Here is a 22,372-nt window from a genome sequence, read left to right on the forward strand (position 1 = left end):
CAAGGACCCCAAAATTTATTTTTTACCTTTAAATCCAGTTCATAACTTACATTCCAAACTTGATGTTGGTTCGGAACGTAGCTTCCAGACCAATTTCACATTGAACCAATGGCAATATGAAATTTAGGTTAAAAGAAGAACATCACTATCTTGTTTGTAGGTTGTAGTTAAAGACCTTCCCATTCCTATCGTTCAACTATAGTTCGAAAACCTTGTTTCAATCTCTCACACCAGAGTTCAAAAACTTAAAGAGCTAGAAACCTATGGATTTGTCTGACAAAGCTTTCTCCCAAGAGATTTCGACACGTTTTGCGAAGCAGAAGAACCTTACCCTTTTGAATATGTTTAGAAACAGCTTCACAGAGTGATAATGAAGTTTATGGTAGAAATTTCGGTGCTTGAAGTGTTGCAAATTTTCTATATTAAAAAGAAAACAAAGATGTGAAAAAAATTAAATTAAATTAAATTAAAAAAAAAAAGCAAATTAGATAAAGCAACAAAAGATAAATTCTGAATTGTGTTCATGTGAAATTGGTTAGGAAGTTAAATTCCGAACCAACATCAAATTCGGAACGGGTAAAAAACGGAATTTTAGAGCGCATGAGAACAACTTTGTGGCTAAAGAGGAAATTTCAAGGCTAATAATAGTATAGGCATTTTTTGAGATATCGTGTTTTAATCTAACTCAATTTGTTAAGAGTAAGACCCACGTAAATTACACCTCAACCATAATGTGATAAAAATTGTGTTAACATTTCTATTCATTAAGAGTATGTTCTTCGCTATAATCATATGGTTAATATAGATACTTCCCATACAGATGTATAATAACTATTCTTATTCTTACTAGGGCAAATTTTCTAATTATTACATGATCAATAATAACGCTGATATACAACATTCTTGCTGAGATAACCTCCTATCATCAGAACTGACCTTTTCTAAGCACACACAAAAATTTGCATAACTAACTTCTACAACCACCAAGAGAGATCTAAATCGAGAAGATAAATTGATTAGTAAAAGGAATTGGATCTTTCACCTCAAATAGAAACTATGACATACCAATGTCATTGTTGCAAAACTGCTGCCCAGTTTCCTTTTTAGTTTCAAGGAGTGGAGCTGTCTGCTTCTCGTGAAGCATAACCGAGAAAAGCTGGAAATCATTCAAGTTTTTTTCATGAACCAGTAGTAATTTGTAAGCCAGCATTGATTCGCAAACATTGTAATGATTCTCATTTATCAGCACATTCTCACCATGCACTAATAATTTCAGTGGTAGATAACTCTATCAAGCAAAATTGGTAGTTTTCAATCATTCAGATTCAGGTGCAACCTCAGAACGGAGATTGACACAAGGGGCAAGATGATTTGTGAGAAGTTGAAAACCATTTATAGAGGCAAGCAGAATGAAATTTGTGTTTGCATGTCCTGCAAGCAAGGCGGGGAAGGCCATGATTTGTGGTGTGGATGACACTGTAACAGATTGGACACTCCTCAACACCTTCAAATTCTTTATCAAAATTGCGCTTCCAAATTCCAATAGCTTCTGCTAAAGCACCATTCTGCAGGAACAGCAAAGAAATTGTTAACTTTATCAAGAATGTGATCTAATGGTCGTTAATTCTGACATTTGTATTTTCTACTGCATTTCACAAAATAAGTGCATAGCGTTCAGCAACAGAAAAATAAAGTCAATGTCATTCAGATATACATAAATTAATGACTCACTACATACTGAAAAGAGTAATTTATATCTTAACTTTTAACTCGAAAAGGGTTTTTACACATCTAGGTATTGTACAAAAGTGGGCAGCAGAAGCCAATGGCAAAATATAATACTGAGCTATAAGAAGTTACCTGATTACGAACAAATAGCATCATTGACATCAACCATTTCCTTTGCTTGATCTCACTAATTCCAAGGCTCCTAGTGCAATCAACATCTACAGGCCTTAGTGGATAAGATGCAGGGAGACGGATGACTAGATCCATTCCTGTTTCGTCCTTGGTGTAAGTAGCAACAACCTCATTTGCTGATTTACTTACACTAACTGAGAAATTCTCATCACGAAAGTTGGCTTTCTTAATCTGCATTCGAGACAATATACACATCCATATTAGAACGGGACTGTGACTAAATTAACTGCATGAGTAACAACTAAAACTTTTTCCTCACTAGGTGAGGACAGTTGCATGGATTAAATAATGTCAACTGTTTGAGCTAAAAGCAACTCTTAGAAGTCCTTTTCAGTAATTACATGCTGAACCGGCTAAAAACAAGTTCTCAGTAACTATAACAATGATTATCAGTAATTTACAGCATAAAATCAGGTTGGTAGTTGAACTTTAAGAAACAATTAACAAAAACAAATTTTCAGTCCTTGCAAATGTCACAGTTAATGCAAATGAGGCAGTAAAATCATACGCTGTTAGATGTGGACAACTAACAAATTAATAAATATACATAAGAATCAGTAGCAGGGGAACTGCTTCAATCATGAGTTGATGTCTAATAATGCAAAGCTTTGTCTTTATCACAATACAACATGATATGGCAGTAGTGACCTGACTATTGCACTAAAATGTTCAATTAATTTATGTTTTTTATCTCATTTCCCTCTCCCCTTCACCAAATAAGTACTGATTATATTGTGCAACATAACAGAATCTAACAGTTCAACAAAAAAAGAAAAAAAAACTATACATTTTTACGTGGACATGAAACTACACAATACCTGGGACAATTCATTTGCAATGAGAGGAGGGCTACAGCAAGTCCTTGTAAAGGATTCAATGGCAGTTGATGTGTTGCGGTCACGCAAATCATTATACCAGCCACGGACATAAGCAGGAAGAACATGAAGCATCAAGCCATATATTGCTCCAGCAAGTGCTGAAAGTTTCTCCGAGTCAATAGGCCAAAGAGATTCCACAGAGAACAAGAGTGAACCAGTTGTGGTAGCTTGGGTCGCAGCGCTTGCAGCTTTTGTTAAGCCACCAGAAAGCTCTGGGTCTTTCTTCTTCAGACTCTGAATCATAGAAATCTCCACAGGAATATGTTGAAAAAGGCAATCTAAAATAACTGGAGTAGCAGAATCTTGAATGTACTGGATCAGTCTCTCCCTGTCAGATGATGATGAAGGTAACGACCATAGACGTGATATCAACAAAGACCAAGCAAGGAAGACATTTACCTGCAATAATTTTTGTAGACCATTAGTGCCCCAATGGAAAGGAGAACATAAAAATGTTTGGCATATTGGTAGGTAATCTCTTCGTTAGCTAGGTAGAGTTAGTCAGTCAGTAAGTTAGGGGGTGTTAGATGAGAAACTGTAAATAATAGGACATATTAGAGTGTCTTCGGTTTTATAAGGAAATCAGAGCGGAAAAGAATCAGGTCTTTCATGAAAATGATATCAGTTTTCCTTACAAAACCGAGATACTCTTTGTAATCCCTCCTATTATTGATAGCTTCTCGTCTCACACCCCTAACTAGCTCACTAGTTAACTAACTAACTAAGACATTACCTATCATGTAAGCTATGTTTCCAAATTAAGTATTCTTACTCTTTGATCCGCAAGTAAGTCCATTTCAAGAACCTCATGAGGTGTCCTTTCAACCATGTAAGATATTTCCTCTTTCAAACAGACCTTTTCTTCTATTGACGCGTCGAAACGGCTGGAATCCTGGTCACTAGCTGCATTTATGTCTGCGTTGAAAGGACTATCTTCAAGAACAGACATGCTTAAAACAGGTTCAGTTGAGAGAACAAAATATGCAGCAAACTGCAACAAAGGAATTGGCCTAGAAGTAAAAAGTATAGCATACAATGAGCTAATAGCTCCTTTGCTTAGTCCCCAAAATGAAATTGATTTCACTGCTCTATCTCTAGCCTGTGAAGAGGAATTAAGAACAGCAGAAGCTATGAATTCCCAAAATGATGTATGTGTAACCCGTGACGACGCAATAACTGATGCAGCTTCTTTGCAGTATGCATTTGCCATAGCCTCAGATAAGCCGGTACAAAAGAGTAAGCGTAGTATACCTTCTATGATCCGATCTTTAGCAGAATCCAACTTCTCTGTTTTCATTGTATTTAAATCATCCCCGTTTTCAGTTTGTTGATGCTTATAATGCTTAAGGAAAAGTGAAAAGGATAAAAGGGCATTTTGAGAAATCTTTAAGGGAAAAGGATCTGAAATCGAAATAATTTTCTCAATTTTTGTACACGTTACATCTGAATTACCAGATGATACATCAACTAAACCATTGACATTTTCCGCTACATCCTCCATCATAACAACTACTGATTGAATCCAAGACCTTAGGTTAGACAACAGAAAGTCCCAATCGTCTTCATTAAATTCATTCCAGCAATAACCTACTGAAACAACCATAAGTTTTGACAGCAGCATCTGCACTACTGGAAGCTGGTTAGTCATTGCAGACCCTCCGGCAACAAGTCTCTGTTTCAGGAATAATTCATATAAAAGTTTCCTCTCATCAGGGCTGATACTTCTCGCTGGCTTTAATGCTTGTGGACCACCCATTGCGCTGAAAGGATAACAGGCAATTACCAACTGAAGCCAACCTTCCATATCTACAAGAGCCATGACCAAGTTCATTAATACCATATAGTATGCACAATTGATTGCAAGAAACTTCTTGAATAAAAAATTATGTTGATAAATGTTTTTAACCGAAATGAACTATTTGCACTATCAAATAAGCACAAGCCATCAATGCAAACACAAACACAAATAATTTTAGTTGAACCTTCTATACCTACTGATAAAAAATGAAAATTCAGGACTCTGATGAGTTAGCATGTGTAGTGTGTTAGGACCTCAAATGAGAGTGTAGGCCCAAATAGTTAATTGGACAGTTAGTTGCACAAATCCATTAAGTGGAGAGTGATATTATCCAAATATAAGGAGAGGTAAATAATGGCGTGGCAGCGAGTCTGAGGGAATGATGTGATCAGGTTTGTTATAAGAAGGAGAATGAGAGAGAGGGAAGGAAGGGCATTCAGTATTTTCTCAGTTTAGGAACCGAAAGGTTTTGGCAGAGAGAATTAACTTTCTCTGAGGAGCTTAGCACTGGGATTATAGGTATTTAATCTCTGTAATATTTTCCTTTTAAGCATTAATAATACTTTTCTATTTTCTCTAAAATTTGGTTTCTAACAAATGGTCCCACCTGCCGGATTATCGACAGAGAGCCAGTGTGAGATGGAGATGGAAGAGTCGTACAATTTCATGGATGAATGGTTGCCAGAATTTGTGGGTGAAGACCCAATGGGGTGGATCGTTACAGCAGAAAGGATCATTGATGAGCAGAAAATTTATTCCTCCGACAAGGTGCAATGGGCCTTCATGAGAATGGAAGGGGTAGCTATGATGTGAGTCATGGTGTCTGTAGAACTTAGATGCTGATTGGAAAACATTTTCCATAGCTTTGGTGAGAAGATTTGGAAAGAGGACTTAGCTCTGGTGCAAATTGCAATGAATCGATGACTGAGTTTGATGTAGCACCTAAGAAGATAGAAGCAGATCGCACAAGGATAAGTGTCACGGAGAGTCATACAATGGTGGTTGATACACCGCAGCCGTCGGGTTCATCAGTTAAGGAGCTTCCCAAGCCGAAGCCACCGGATCGAGACGCTTCTTAGTACGGGGATGCGATTTCGACCAAGCCACCACCAGAACTGTCGGAACCGCTATCGGAACTACCATGGACCTGTTAGAGCCTCCATACTCCGACTCAGTTGTTACGGTTCCGTCGCAACCAAAACCACCGGATCCAAATCTGCACATCGTGGTCGGAGTGATTCACCAAACGTGGAACCCAGGGATTTCTGTACATCCACGATCAGAGGAATCACTGTGGGAGGAGATGATGAACGAATCACCATGGAAGCAACCATCGAGAAAGCCGATGCAGTTGAAGAAGGCGAGTTTACGAAAGAGGCATGTGGGTTGTTCTTATATCACAATCATACCACCAGCCAAGCCACCGGACGAAGAATTGCCGCCAACCGCCATCGTCGAAGACTCTCGGTTGAAGGAACTTGCGAATCTGAGGAGGAACAAGGGGCAATCTCGGTAATCCGTAAGTTGAATACTTGTCTTATTCTATTGGGCCAGGCCCAAACTAATCTTAGTGACTGGGTCCAAGAGAAAAAACAATGGAGGTTGCATAGTTGTCTACTGAAGCTAATTTTGGAACTAATGTGTCAACCCAAATTGAGGTTAGAGAATTGGAGCTAATTTTTAAACTAACGTGTCAAACCCAAATTAAAGCTAAGGAGATAGATAAGAAACTATTTGAATACGTGGCAGCTAGTTCTGAAAGAAAAATAGGAGTATTAGTTTCATTTACAAGGATGTCCACATTAGTGCATGCGGCAATGAAAATAGGTTTTGTTCCTATTCTAATTCCTAATCATTCTTTTGACATAATGATGGGTATTCATGCTGCCAGAGAGCTAAGTAAACCATATGTTGTTGTATCTATTGGAGTTGGAAAATCTACTACAGTAAATAAAATTGATTGTTGCTTCCTACAACCCAAGTTTAAAGTCATGGTAAATGCTTGTGACCCATTTCAACTAGGAGTTGTTAAGCAGTTGCTGACACGTGCACTTAGACTTCAAACTCCCATATTAGCTAAGCATTATGAAAATGAGGATACTGATGTCACAAAAGAAGCCTCAGTGGATGATTCAAATATGTTTCTAATTCATACATCAAGTCATTTGCAAAATAATGAACCATTGTTGAGAGCACTGCCAAAGTGGGTTTACTGCAATCTTGTCTTGGTCTCATTTGTGGGGGAGACATTAGTCTATAAGGATGCAGTTGAGAAACACTCTCCTGCCTCAATTGAATTTAAGAAGTGGCAAATAGTAGACCTTGGATTCCTTCTAATAGATGAAGAAATGGTCAATGAGCTTCCTATAAAGGTGAAGAATGGTGACACTTATATGTTGTATTGTCCTTCTCATTGTTCATATTACTCTCTTTGCATCAATGGTGTTGAGTGTTTAGATCATTGGTGTCCTTGGGTAGGCCAATGCATGGAATCGAAGAACATCTGCCGCACCCTTTGGTTTGTTTCTTCAGCAAATATTATACGTACTTATGTGTGCTCCACCTCAATTTTCTACATCAAGGTTTTGAGGTATTGTTATTATTGGAAGGTGAGGAAGCCAATGAAAGAATCTTGTGCAACTGAGATGTTAGTTCTTGCTATCATTGGAATGAATAGGAAAAGGGATATAGTATCCTCACTAGTATCTTTTCATATAGACTTTTTTTTTTTTTATGGAGGATATATCAAGTTGTTTTATTATGTTGCTGGAAAATTCTATAACCAATGCTTTTGTCACACTGCTGGGTAATACAGGAGTCACAGCATTTGATATACTGAAGGCTTCAAATGCACTTGTTTTCTTAATGGGAGTTGGGGTTGATAATACAGTGGCTTATTGGAATTTGGAAGTAAGTAATTGCAAGTTGTCACCCAGATGTAGTGGAAGTGAAGCTATGCAGAGAGCTTAGTGGTTTGAAGTTGACTCATCAATCTCCCAACAATGGGATCCTGGGGAGAAATGCTTGATTTCCAATTACTATTACAAAGGGAAAGTTTTTGGTCAGTTTAGAGGGTTGACACAAGAGGTTTTTAACCTGCCAGTGTTGGTATTCCTCATATTAAGATTCTTGTTGGTGGACGACACAACAATTTATCTACTCATGTTGATGCAATCTGTTGATGAGGTGGCCTTAGATACAGTTGATATTTCAAACGAACTTGTTATTTTCTTTGACCCAGCTGAGAGTGATGGAGGATTACACACTTTGCAAATAAAAGAGAATATCTGTAGGTTGCTTCCCAAATGCAGCACTGTGTGGAGAGTTCAAGTGTTTGAAGACGGACCATCCAACTCCCAACAGTGGGATCCAGGTGGGAGGAACATGTTTTTCAGTAACTATTGCAAAAGGAGAGCTTATGGAAGAAACAATACTACTCTCAAGTTCTCATTACAGTGTCGTGCCGTGCCGAAGAGTAGTTGTGGAAGAACGATATGGGAGGAGGAAGTTAATGTTAGAAGTCAGGTGTCTAAACTCAGACTTGAGGACAAGTCTTTATTTCAAGGGGGAGGTATTGTTAGGACCTCAAATGAGAGTGTAGGCCCAAATAGTTAATTGGACAGTTAGTTGCACAAATCCGTTTAAGTGGAGAGTGATATTATCAAAATATAAGGAGAGGTAAATAATGATGTGGCAGTGAGTGTGAGGAAATGATGTGATCAGGTTTGTTATAAGAAGGAGAATGAGAGAGAGGGAAGGGCATTCAGTATTTTCTCAGTTTAGGAAACGAAAGGTTTTGGCAGAGAGAGAATTATCTTTCTCTGAGGAGCTTAGCTCTGGGATTATAGGGATTTAATCTCTGTAATATTTTCCTTTTAATCATTAATAATACTTTTCTATTTTCTCTAAAATTTGGTTCCTAACATAGTGTTTAAAAAAAATGAATACAAAATTATGTTAAAAAAGTTTTTTAAACGAAATGAGATATTTGCAATATTTCAAATAAGCACAAGCCATAAATGCAAACACAAATACCCAGGAATTTTAGTTAATTTTAGTTAAACCTTCTATACCTGCTGATAAAAAATGAACTCAGGAATTAGCATGTAGCGTGTTCAATTTTAAAGAAAGAGGAATTTACCTTGTCCTGTTTTCCATGTGACCAAAGGTGGAAGCTTTAGAGCCCTCTCAAGCCAGTCTATAATGATGTTTTGCACAAAGTTTTCTTCTATAGAACAAGGTTGAACATCTTTACCAGGCTGTACATATCCATAAAATGGTTCTAGAAGTACACTAATAAGCAAAGGAAGAATCTTAAGACAATTTGTATTTACTTCTTCACCAATAAAGAGTTTATTCACAAGAAGTTCAATAAGATATGATGCCTTCTTAATCCCCCATATGTTCTCTTTGAACAAAGTAGACAGAAAGGAAATAAGCGCTCTTAAGAACGGTTCTTCAATTCCTTCCATTTCATCAGCTGGAACTGGCCACATACTCACAGAACTCTTTGTGCTATCACCTTCATAAATGAGAGAACCATCAAGCAAGATGCTCAATACGCCATCTAACAGGCTTTCGTGGAGAGAATCACTTTTTTTGGCATATGCACTCAGTGAAGGTAAGAAAGAAGACATAGCACCATTTTCTGGCCATCTCCATGTGCACAGAATTTCAGCAGCTAGCCATGCAGATGATGCAATCACTTGATTTCTTTCGAGCATAGGTGAATCAGACGTTGCACACCCAGCAAAAACTCTATCTATTCCAATTTTTTGGATTAGCTTGTTAATTAGAGCAACGAATTTCTGGTGTCCTGGAGCCTGCAGACAGTAAAAACTGCAGATTAGAAGTACTACTTTGTTTTCTTTATATATTCGGCAGGATCTTCAACTACATCTTATATGTCTGAATTATAATATATCATATAAGCAAGTTATCACTTGTTCCATCTGTAACATACTATCTAATATTGGATAAAGCATTAAAAAATGCAGATTATCTGGCTGGTAAAGCCTACGACAGGTCACTCACTTACCAATATTGACATTGATATCCCAATATAAATAGCAACATAAACCAAAATAACATACTCTACTTTACATACTATCAAATAACCAAATGTGTGAATACCTTTGTTGAGCTGAATTTTTGCACTACAAACACAGGCCATCTTTCATCTTTGCTCAGCAGCTGATGCAGAAGATTGAGTTCATCACTTTCATCCACACAGACACGCTCAAGAACTTCAAGCACCCATGTACAGCATAATGATGTGATTCCATCATTAACAAGTCTATCTTCAACAAAAATTGCAGACTTGACTGACTGAATTAAGAAATTCAACATCCTCCGGCAGTTATCTCTGCATAAGCTTTTTAAAAAGTGGCCATTTATCTTGTTATGGAAAGCACACACATATTCCCCAAATGATTGTCGGTCTTTGGCTTTGGTCATTGATTTGTCATCAAGTGAATATTCCAAAGCTTTACTTAAATTACACTCCCACTCAATGACAAATATTGCTGATAAAATTCCTGATACAATTCCACCTTCCCTATCAAGTGTCTTCAGGCAAAAGAAACTACCATCGAGTATCTCAAGAGAGAACTTGGCCATCTCAACAATGTTGAGAGAACTATCATGGTCTACAGAGATTTCTGCATCATTGCTTAACACAAAAGCTGCATCATGAACCCATGAAAAAGACGAATCCTGTATAAAACTGACTAACTTCCTCAGAATCTCCTCATAGATGAGGTTCAATGCATTTCTGGACAGAAAAGGAATAGATCTTCCTTCTGTTAAACCACCAAGAAGGGAGCTGCATATAAAAAGTTTTAAGGTCAGAGTCAAGACCACTCAAGCCAATTAATCTTATATACAGCTTCGCATAGTGCTCTCCTTAAATAGCTAAATATGCCTTTTATTTTTAATAACCTATTAAGAGTCCCACACATTGGAGTATAGATGGTCTGAAGATATGTTTATAAGTGGGGGCGATCCTCACATTACAAGTTGGTTTTGTAGGCTTGAGTTAGGCCCAACCCAAAATTCTAAGATATCAAAGCCTCCTCTAAGATCCATTGGGCCACCTACAATCAGGTTTCTGCTATCGGGCCACCCACCATTTATATCCACGCACCAAGCACAATAGTGTTGGGCGTGAGGGAGTGTGTTAAAAGCCCCACATTGAACAATAGATGGCCTGAAGATATCTTTATAAGTGGGGCCAATCTTCACCTAACAAGCCAGTTTTGTGTGGTTGCGTTAGGCCCAACCCAAAATTCTAAGATAACCCTTACCAGATCAGACTTGAACATGCTATGGCTTTCAAACAGACAGAAAACCCCCAAAAAACTTCAGATCCGTCAAACTCAAATTTGAGGTGTTACGGCTTTCTAACAGCCTAAAAAAACAGTACTATGACAAAACAACCCCAAAAACAGAACGAGATTTCCCTAATACAACAATATATGTAAGTTGTTACCAACTGATGCCTTCCATTTCTAGCTGACTTTTTCGATTTCTTTTCTTGCTGTATCCATATTCAGACTGTCCCATGCATGCAAGGCATGGGGACTAAGATTAATTTATACATGAAGAAAACCGAACTTAAATCAGAAAGAAGACAGATGAGTATATTACATTGTTGAAATTAAGTTTCAACAGGTGACAAATTCATAGTATAAGACATTTTCTGCATGAATTCATATGAAAAATCTTTGTTGACATACCATATTAACTGCACATGAGAAGTGCTATGTGGAGGCAGAGAATGAGAAACAGTGATAGCACATGATTCCAGACATTCATGATGCCAATCTTCAGCATTAGTCCCTGGTCTATAACTGGAACCATCTCTCGCCTTCCTCTTCATACTCTCGTCCCTTGCTTTTTCCAGGAGCATGGCCAACATTGCTGCTTGGTCAGAGTTTACCAAACCTGCCGGGCATCCAGAATTATTTTGGCTAATCACATAATTGACGATGAAAGACCATTGTTCTGAGAAATGCTCATCATCCAGCAAGGCCAACAGCAAATCTAAACGAGCATTGGTCGAGAAACTATTTGGCTGCAGACACCAAGGGACAAAAGTGTTCTTGAAGATTTGCAGAAAGTCTTCAGCTTCTAATAATTCATCCCCACCATATGAAAGCTGATTAGTACAGTGCCCTCTTTTCTGATTGAAAACTTCTTGGACCATTTTCTGTGGTCCAAATATTGAAACAGCAACGGATAGAAGTTTCACAGTATCTGGTGAATCCTGATATTTAAAACCAGGTGAGTAAGGAAGAACTCGGTAGAAAACATCCATTTATTCTTTTAAAACAATCATCCAAATAATAAAAAATTAAAAAATAACATAAGCCTATGCAACAGTCACCCCCTTTTTATTAACAGGCTAAATCTACAACAGAGTTGACAGCTTAATTAATTCCCTTAAATTGATGATATACTTTATGCATAGAATCAGTCTCTTGTTGAGGACCAAAAAAGTTTTTGGTATACCACCTTTGTCAAGATATTGTAAATTACTTGTGTTAAAAAACCTAAGACATAATCACCAAGTGTGAAAAAGAGACTGATTAAGTGATTCTACAATAGCAAAACCTTTTCCCACTCCATATGCATAATTAAGATATAAATGGTTATACCAGAAGATAATTACAATGTGAGCATGTAGGAACCGGAACTCTAAATTGACAAAGATAAATATATTGAAGAATATGCTCCATAATACAGGTGTCAATACCAAAATTTTCACAATCAACCCAATAATTAATATCAGTATATCACATAAAAAATTACAAACATAGTGGCAAACAAGTTTGTAGTAATATCAACTTACAGAAGACCTAATGAATGAGAAAGACTTTGCCAGCATCGGTCCAACAATATAGGCCAAGGGCCAAGTTGCACCATTCATTACTGCATGTTGCTCCAGCAATAACATGAACAATATGATTTGTTCAACAATCTCCACATTGCCTGCTTGCTGAAGGACACTCATACAATTATCTTCAATTTCCACAGTAAAAACAGATAGCAGATTGCTATCTAATATATGAATGCCTAAAAGGATTTCAACAAAGCACTTTCGCAACTCTTGCAAATAGGGCTTTGAGCATTTCGTATTTAGCATATCCGCTTTCTTGCTATGAGAAACATTTTTCTCGGATGAATCTGATTCTTTTCCTGTGTTGATTATATCATAACCTTTGGAGCTTCCAGTTGTAAGAAAATCCCGCCACATAAGCTTTACTACGATATTATCAACGAGAGTAACTCGAAAATGACTGATTGAGTCCTCTCCATCATTATATCTAATACAATTAGAAGACAGTTTGGTTACAGGAAGAAAAAAAAATGAATATAGGGCAGACATAGGCATGGAGTAAATGAATCCAAATATAGGCAACTATTAAAAGGAAAAATATGTACCTTGAAGCATTTTTCAAGGACCAATGAAAACATTCTTTGAATGCCTGAAAAAATGCTAGTCTATCTGCTGATAGAAAAGTTTTCCTTCCCACCCACAAGTTTTTGAAAAACTCGAGAAAAAACTTATCCCCTGAAACAGCCTTAGGAGGCACGCTGTCTAAAAATAAAACCAAAGCTCGGTATGAGACCTGTTGGGAACCAAAGCACCCATTCCTAAGAAAATTCCAAAAGGGATTCAATATGTTTTTCTGAACGTTTAAGGAACTCCAGCCCCCTGGGAATCTTCTAGAAAAAAGTAATATTACATCCCACATTGAGGGATGACAACTTGGATCCTTCTCGTTGAAAGCACCAAGAATTGCACCCGCAAGACTTTTTATATTTCCTTCAGTAATAGCATGTGGCATATTTTTTATGAAGCTCTTCAATACAGTATAGGTAGCAGAACGTATAGTAGGTCTTTGAGACTTCAAAAAATCTAGGAAGTGCTTATGATCGGTTAACAGTTTTTCACCAAAAGAAACAGCAGCCACCCTGGCCTTTGAAGCATGTTTTGGTTCAGTAGTTGTATTCTCAAAAGCAGGTTGCTCTTGTTGCGGGAAAATTAAAACATCAAGAAGAGCGGCCAATGCCAATAATGTTGATGATATGACCTGTAAGACCAAAATAAAGGATAAATTTCATGAAGTAAAAGTACATCGTTCAAAAAGAATATTTGAACAAGTAGGATACATCACACGCTGAATTATTAAACTGTAACCAAAGATAAGGCTATCTGGGTTGAAGATGGACCATGTAATAAACCCAAGAGAGTTTGGGCTAAATATTGGGTCAAATCAACCAAGGCACAAAGGTAAAGAGAGTGTAATCATGAAGTAAGACTGGTACTAGTGGCAAACAAAAGGAAGGGGGGTCTGTTATGCTGAATGGCTGTTCTAAAGGGCAATGGAAGGTTTGAAATATAGAGGCATGGAATGCAAAGGAAAGTTTGTGATGAAATTTGGCCATGGACTTGATATCCCTTAGCTCTGTGAGTTTAGAATTTTGCTCACTGTTCTCTCTTTACAAAGTATTTTATGTATTGTTTGGCAGTGAATTTCATTGTTATACTGCAGCTAGTGTATGACAGAATATTTTGGGTTCTGCATTGCATCAACATAACAGCCAAGCAAACCAGGTACTACATAGCCAAGACGATGGGCAGCAAAGTACAGACCATAAACCATCCATTCCATATTACTATTTACTTATGTGCCAATAAAGTTTAATCCAAGTAGAGGACAAAAGCTAGTAACTAAAGTAGGTTATAATTGAATCCCACATGGACACAACAAGGGAACTGTGTTTAACAAGCTTAATGCAGCTATAGTAAATTTAGTTTATGCCAAAGATAGTAACTAAAGTAGGTTATAATTGAATCCCGCATGGACACAACAGGGGAACTGTGTTTAACAAGCTTAATGCAGCTACAGTAATTTTAGTTTATGCCAGAGGAGTTCAATGAAAATAAAGTCAAGTAATTTCTTTCCATTTCTAGGTAAACCTTTTTCTCCTGTGACACTAGGATAATATGAATATATGACACATTAGAGAAAAAGATAATATAAAAAACTTAAAACTAGCTATATGCACAATATTAGTTTCTTGGGTTAAATATGAATTCCGTCCATCCATTTTTTTATTTTAGAAAATTTTTAATCCCTGCCTTTTATAAAAATGGGGTCTTTTAGTCTCTCATTTTTTAAAAACTGGGTACTATTATTCCCTCTAAAAGCACCCCGTTTTTATAAAATGAATGACTAGTGACTACAAAAGGACAAAAAAATTTATAGGGACAAGCATGAAAGATTCATAATTTTATTGGAGCTAAACATATTTAACCTAGTTTGTAGTAATTATGTATCCCGTGCTACCATGAAGTAATAGCTATTCAAACCCAGAGCAAGATTTCAATCACTATTTTAAAATCCTTTCATACCAATATAAGACATCCTACAATCATGATTTACCATATAGAACACAATAAATTCAAGACTTTGATTTACAAGTATATTAAAGTGATTTTCATTCTATACCTGCTGGTACATCTCTTCTAACTCATCCTTGGCTACAGCTTTGTCAGACAAACTTTGTGGCGTGAGCTTTAGGTTTTCTTCTAAATACATAAATATTTCTGTTGTGCATAAAATCAAAGCATCAAGTCTTTTTTCCTGAGCTGGAAAGATAGCCTAATACATATTCAAACAAAGGATTAAAACAAAAATCACATGTGGCACAAATTTGACAAACTTATGCAGGTACAAGCATAAAGCTGCCATCAGAGAATATACTGAGGCAGTCCTGTACACTGAGAATAAATGTTACAATACAGGAAAATGCAATTGAGTACAACATATTTAAAATTTTAGAGATACTGCGACCGAAAATGACTCCTGCATATTTCAATTTAAGTGTAATAATAAGTTGGTGAAACTTTACTTTCTTTTCTGGTACATTATCACTGTACTTTTGAAACATAACCAGGTAGTATAACAAAAACGTTAGTAGAAGAGGACCAGAGAATACAAAGCCATTTTACAAATTTCTATATCACACTGAAGTTTCCAAAACGAAAAACCTTTTCCAACAATGTTTTAGGATATAGAATAACAGGGAGTTAGTTAAGGAAGTTAGTTAATTGATTAGTCAGAAAGTATCATGTATAAATGGGAGCACGCGTGAATAGAGGAGGATCATTATCGAGTATTTTAAAATTTAAGTGAATAGAGCATTGGCTCTGTTGTAGAAGGGAGAACCCTTGGAGGAGAGTTTTCTCTCCTATTCTCTTATTTTCTCAATAAAAGTATTCGTACTATTCATTCTATTACCCGGAATCCTAACACAATCTCAGGATTCTGTCATGATTTTCAGCATTCAAAATATGAGCATTCCTAACACAGGTCTGCATGGGAAAAACATGCATAAGCCTTCGAGATGTATTATTTATGATATGATGATAATGAACTCAAGTAAAAAAATTAGAGGATTTTATTGACGTAACTTGGGGCAACTACTATTTGTTCCAAAGCTTACATTTACAATTAAAAATAATTTTTCCAGATGGTTCATCCTTATGCTGATATCACAAACTAACACAATATCTCAAAGGATCCCAGTGAAAAAGTAAGGCTTGTTTGTGGATTGGCATTGGACATGTCTCCGCCTAACATATCACTAGTAGCATAAGACTATGATGGTAGAAATTGAAGGTCATTCTCTGATGTCCATGTTATGACTCTTCGTATATATTGTACTCTCTGATGTTAAACGCACGAATTCCATCACATGTTTTGTCTCTTTTCCTTCTCAACACCAATAATTAATAGAAATCATTTAAAATAGAACGTAAGATAAAATTAATATAGCAAACCTGCAAAGACCTTTTTGCTGCCTGAGAAACTTCAGAAGCTGGATCAAATTGTGCAAACCACCATGGTCCCATCAAAGTCTTTAAATGCGGAGCTAAATCTCTCCTGAGAAGGGTGTGGGAAGTGAAGTCAACAACAAGTCACCGACTAAATGAATTTAATTCACTCATTCATGGAATATTAAGACTTCAGAAGGATCAGGTTTAGAACCAAAAACATATTAAACCCATAAATAATTTTAATTCAATAAAATTAAGATATGCTCAAAACCAGTTGAATAGGTAGGTAGGTAGGTACATGTTAAAAACAGCTCTTTAATGTATGTATATTTGGTAGACTAAAATATCCAAGCCTGGTGGAAACTGGAATCATGCTTTGTTTATTATTGGGTGGAATAGAATGTAGACACCAATTTCCAAAAGATATTTGGCTTCTTCATACGCTATTGATGCAAGTAACTTATAAGTTATTACCAATCAGAAAATTGAATGGTAAGAGTTCAAACTTCAAATGTTATGATTGGGGAGCATGTTTTGATATAGAACCTAGGAATGAATCAGCAAAACTTACATGGTAGGGGAAGCAACAACAACTTATCAAATTCCCAAGTGTTCAAAAACTTAAAATTATACAGTGGCAAATGCAAGAAAGAAACATGAATAAATGTTCATTAGAATAGGTCAAGTTCTAACCCAACAGAAGTTACAAGTGTGGTCATGGTATCGTGAGTAGCCCGCCTAACCTCCCTGTTGTAGTCCAGCAACAGCTTTTTATATTCAAACGCCTACACGAAAACAAATTAAATGATCGAGTATATTAAATAAGTATATTCAAAAATTGAGACAAGACCATTTATGAACTACTAGACCATTAGAGGGGGAATAAAACTCTTCTGTTTTATATATGGGAAAAACGAAAATTGCCATTGAAAAGAACAACTTATTCAACGGTCAACACATAGATGTTCCTCATATGAAGGGAAAGAGACCTAATGCAGGAAATACAGAGACAAGCATGTAATCTAATACATATAAATAACTATACAGTATATATTAAAAACACATACCCATTGAGGAATAATTGGAACAATTTCTTTTGCTGACTTTTGCTGAAGCAGCGAAGATAAAGCTGACAACGCCTTAAGCTGTTAAAAAATATTATATAAAAAAAAAATTGTAAATAAAAAGCTAATGAGATAAATAAGAGAAGAGATCCACGACCAGGCAAAATGATTGCAATCATTGATTAATTTATTGCAAAACTACTAGTAGAAACAGTAAATGTATGGAGTCGCGACTCATGGCAGTCACAGACTGAAAAACATAAGGAGGAAGAAATCAACTATACATTGTGAAGCTCAGCTATGATGCCCTAATGATAAATTATATAAATGAAAATATATGGACAAAAAGGTACAGCCTAGAAACTTATAAATCACAGTTAAAAAATATACGAAATAAAAGGAAGATTGCACAACAGATTTTAGTGTTAAAAACGGTGCCCCAAAGCTTGGGCAAAGGTGACAAATCGAACCGTCAGAAACTGGTTATCAACCTGTTGGATTATGTCCATACTTCAAGAGCTAAGTAAATTCATGATAGTACAGGTGCATTAGCATGACCAAAGACACTCCTGAGAAAAGAACAGCGATGCAAATCCTGCCTATCGGGCAACTAAACATACATCCAACATACCACATGTATGCATATCTGTGATTTCCAGCACCTTGTCTTATTATATACAATGCAAAGTGCCGAGATATAATCACCACAGTAATTGAACAAGCTTCACAAAAACTCAGCAAACCTCCGTTTTTAATTAAGAAAGTGGCACCATCATGTTCCCAGAAAACAAAAATTTAAAAATGACAAATGGGGCCCGTTTGGATTTGGCTTATTTTTGAGCTTATGAAAATAACTTATGCAAATAATACATAAGTTTTCACTAACAAAAATTGTATCTTTATAAACTATTTTCTCATAAACTACCTTGGAAAACTTACAATAATACATAAAAGCTTATTTATTTGCATAAGCTCAAATATTAAGTCAATCCAAACGGGCCAATGGTTGATGATTCTCAATTCAACTTAAGCATGCATCTATTCAACACTCATAATCTACGATTACTGGTTATTAAAAGCACGAATTTACAAACTTAAAGCAGATTTGAACACGATGTATCAGAAGAGGAATAGATACAAAGATCATAATAAGTGGAACTTGAGCTTGTGCCATATGTACATATATATGACATCTCAAATTCTTATCGAGATTGATCCAAAATTACCTTAGTGGTGGAATCCTTCCTGCCTAGCCTCTTCAAGTGAACCGCAATTTCACCATCAACATCCTGCGTGTGCACGAAAGTAACAAACAATACCACACATTGAGGCGAGACATAAAAAAACTTATGAGAAAGAAATATTAACACTCTAGCCAGCTTCAACAGCTCAAGTCAAAGTGGAAAACAGTTTCATGGCATAAAAACCCAGACAAACAAAGGAACACATGAAAGATAGTTAATTCCTATGTAGCGCCAAACACTTGAGATCAAAGTTGTGCCTTGGTGTCCGACACTACAGACACTGTCACATGTAAGAGAAAGTCCTGTGTGGTGATCACAACCCCAAATAAACATCATTTGGGCACATACGCATGAAAAAAGCTAGAAGAGGACAAAGTTAAATGATGTGTATTTTTATGTGTGTGTCCAAATTATATTTATTTGGGTTGTGACCATACAAGTAATCTTCCACGATTACATTACATTCAATCACTTTTATTTTCTTAAATTATTACTAGTGTTTATGTGTCAGTGTCATGTCTAGTTTCTCTATTTCATAGGTTATTAGGTTGATTCAAGCAGATAAAGATTATCTACCTTTGGTAACTTTGTCTCTATATTTCTCATAGCCAATAATTCTCTCTCATCTAAATAACTCATTTTAATCATTTATCTATCTCCTAAATACACCAAAGTCCCCAAATAGTAAAGGGACAATCCATTTCCAATTCAAGCTCATTCTTGTCAAGAAACACGTGTAAGTAGCAGCAACAGTGTCATGCTAGTAAGTTAATCTATTTACTATCTAAGCCCTATTTGGATAAACAGCTTATTTGCAACTTAGCACAAGTGCTTATCATTATAACCACTTATGTATAAAGCTTACATAAGATATTTCTATAACAAAAGATAAAATAAGGTTAATTTTTTTAGCTTTGTGTTAACCCTCCGGTTCTCAGGGAATGGGGCACTGGTAATCATGAATTCGGCTGCGAAGTAAGTATCTGGCCAAGAATTGTTCCTCCCCAGAGCCACCACTTGAGCCCAATTACTTGGTTAAGTTAATTGCTTTGGTATACGTTATAAGTTGTTTTCATAAGCTAATTTGGAGAACTTACAAAAATAAGCTGAAAAAAACTTATAAAAAATGTCATAAGCTGTTTTCATAAGTTTTACAAAACAGTCTCACAAAACTTATTCAAGTAGATAAAGCTCAGATACTCAGAGATACGTCAATTGAAACATGACCCTAGTTATGAACACAAAACTATACCTAATTATATTAAAAATAAACTTATGAAACAAAATCATACCAATTTACATTAAATAAATAAAAATTAATGGAATCAAGAACACTTACAGCCAAAGGGAGAGAATCTTCGGTTGAAGGAGAAGGATCAAGACGCGAGCTACCGACAAAACCACCGAATCCAACGGAGGCAGCGGCGGCGGAGGAAGGAGCTGAAGATAAAAGCGATGCGGCAAGACTGCGAAGGAGAAAAAATCGATAAGATGATTAGGGATTGAGGAAAGGAGAGGATTGTTGATTTTACCTGCTGCTTGAAGGACGTGCTTTGGTTCTAGCACCTTCTCCTTTTTGTCTACCCATTCTTGTTGTTTGGTGTATAGAGAAAGTGTTGAGATGTGGCGGTGCTGCACGACTGTGTCAGCTGCGGGAGCTTTAGCTTGTTGTAGGGAAACACCCGAGTTTTGTTCTACAGTTCTACTTGTGGACGATCGTTTGGGTGAGTCAAAATTAAGAATTGCGTTTAACAAACAAAACCATAGTCTATCATATGTCTTACAATAAAATAAAAATACTGCAAAAAAAAAATTTTAAAAATTAAAAAAAAATTAAAAGTGTTATGAATATTTATTGAGAATAACAAGAATAGAGAAGAAGAGATGAAGGAGAGAAAGAGAAGAGAGAATAGACTCTTGTATTGTTCTATTCAAGGTGTATATCACATTGTATCATATGCTCTATTTATAGGACAATATATGGGCCAATGAATATGGGTCAAGACTAATGGACATCTACTAATATATTCATAACACTCCCCCTTAGATGTCCATTGAGGATATGCCTCATTAAAACCTTACTAGAAAAAAACCTATTGGGAAAAAATCCTAGTGAAGGAAAAAGAGTACATAGTCTTTTGTGTGTGAACTGCCTCATTAAAAACCTTACCAGAAAAACTCAGTGGGATAAAACCATGGTGAAGGGAAAAAGAGTGCATAACATATTTATATCTCCCCCTGATAAATACAAATATATCTAAGAAGAAAAATGTCAAATAATCTTCAATATTAGTTGCTCCAAAGCTTTGACGATTGGTGATGACGTGTTGACAATCTTATATCTTCGTTATTATATTCTTCAAATTAGTAGTGTTTGTGATATGATCTTCATGTTGAATGGTAGCAAAAACCCTTTATTAGAAAAATCACAACCCCTTGTATCTGGTGAATAGCGTACTTCAAAACAAATCACATTCTTGATCTATTTCATATAGTGCTAAACTTTCCGCATCATTTTATTTCATGAGATTGTTATTATAGTTCTTCATCATTTACTCGAACTCTAAAATGACATTTGTTTACATCGGTGATCTTACAAAACGTAACTGATTTTATCTTTCATATAGAATCATTTTAGAACCTTCTGTATATAAACTTCATGATTCACAAAATATTCTTCAAATACTTATTTTGTAAGAAATGACAATATCTCAAGCTCTTCAGGAGTCTCTTGATCATATTTTTATCATCGACATAAATCTTAAATATATCAAATTCATTGCCAAATATTTTCTTAAAATGAACAAATTGTCATTTTCATATTTCTCACTTGGAAATATTCAACAGGAATATTATACAACATGCATATAGATGTTGCTCGAGTATATAAGGAGACTTATTCATGTTTATTAAGTCATCTCTCCAATATATATGTGTCTTACGAAAATTAAATCCTTCTGGGATTTTCATATAATCATCATTATCCAGTGAGCCAGTCAAATACGTTAAAACACATATTTCACATAAATTGAGTATTTCATATGCTACTCAACTTAATTAATTACAAAGAAGTTTTGAAATTCACTTTAGGTGAATATGCTTATTGAAAATAAAAGATAGACATTTATCAATATACTTGAATAACAATTCAAACTCTAAATATTTGATTTTCATTATTTTTCTCTTGAAAATTTATTCATATCAAATTATTTCCATCTGCAGATGGAATGGACTATTGGTCCAAAAACGTTCCGCTTTGCAAAGCTAGTTTAATTTTGTATCAATTACGTCTATCTATTTAGTCAATCATTTCATTGTCTATAATCCTTAATAGACTTTGATTTATGATCCTCATTATTTCTTATCATATATAGCGCTATATTATATAAATAAACACCGTCAACGTTGATTTTCTTTCGGTTTCATCGGATTCCATTCATGACATAATTTGTCGAGATCTCTTTATTTTCATAAATTTCAGGTACCTGATAAGTTTGAAATTCTGGTATCACTAGAATGATGTTGCCTAAGATGTCCCAACAACTACTTTATGAATAATGTTGTTTCTATTGTTGGCACATCTTACATAACATATAAAATACTGACAGAAAATAAAT

The 22,372-nt window shown here is 35.8% G+C and overlaps 1 protein-coding gene across 4 annotated transcripts; it reads right to left on the reverse strand.

Annotated features, from left to right (window-relative positions):
- Positions 1-734: 734 nt before the first annotated feature.
- On the reverse strand, positions 735-20,537 carry LOC123919686 (E3 ubiquitin-protein ligase listerin-like). 4 transcript variants are annotated; one of them, XM_045971664.1, is made up of 16 exons: positions 20,288-20,537; positions 20,095-20,221; positions 18,738-18,800; positions 17,515-17,592; positions 17,141-17,232; positions 16,451-16,553; positions 15,117-15,269; positions 13,042-13,694; positions 12,449-12,923; positions 11,334-11,863; positions 9,730-10,420; positions 8,738-9,419; positions 3,571-4,604; positions 2,739-3,197; positions 1,861-2,091; positions 735-1,565 (listed from the first exon to the last, which is right to left on the reverse strand). In XM_045971664.1, the coding sequence occupies exons 1-16, from the start codon at positions 20,341-20,343 to the stop codon at positions 1,338-1,340; spliced, it is 5,655 nt and encodes a 1,884-aa protein (XP_045827620.1). In that variant the 5' UTR covers positions 20,344-20,537; the 3' UTR covers positions 735-1,337. The 4 variants fall into 4 exon arrangements, with proteins under 4 accessions (XP_045827620.1, XP_045827623.1, XP_045827621.1 ...); XM_045971667.1 differs by lacking the exons at positions 17,141-17,232; positions 17,515-17,592; positions 18,738-18,800; positions 20,095-20,221; positions 20,288-20,537 and having other exon boundaries at positions 15,117-15,214; positions 16,461-16,553; XM_045971665.1 differs by lacking the exons at positions 17,141-17,232; positions 17,515-17,592; positions 18,738-18,800; positions 20,095-20,221; positions 20,288-20,537 and having other exon boundaries at positions 16,461-16,553.
- Between the last annotated feature and the right edge of the window lie 1,835 nt (positions 20,538-22,372).

The sequence above is a fragment of the Trifolium pratense genome, linkage group LG4 (genome assembly GCF_020283565.1).
Source record: "Trifolium pratense cultivar HEN17-A07 linkage group LG4, ARS_RC_1.1, whole genome shotgun sequence".
NCBI lineage: Eukaryota > Viridiplantae > Streptophyta > Magnoliopsida > Fabales > Fabaceae > Trifolium > Trifolium pratense.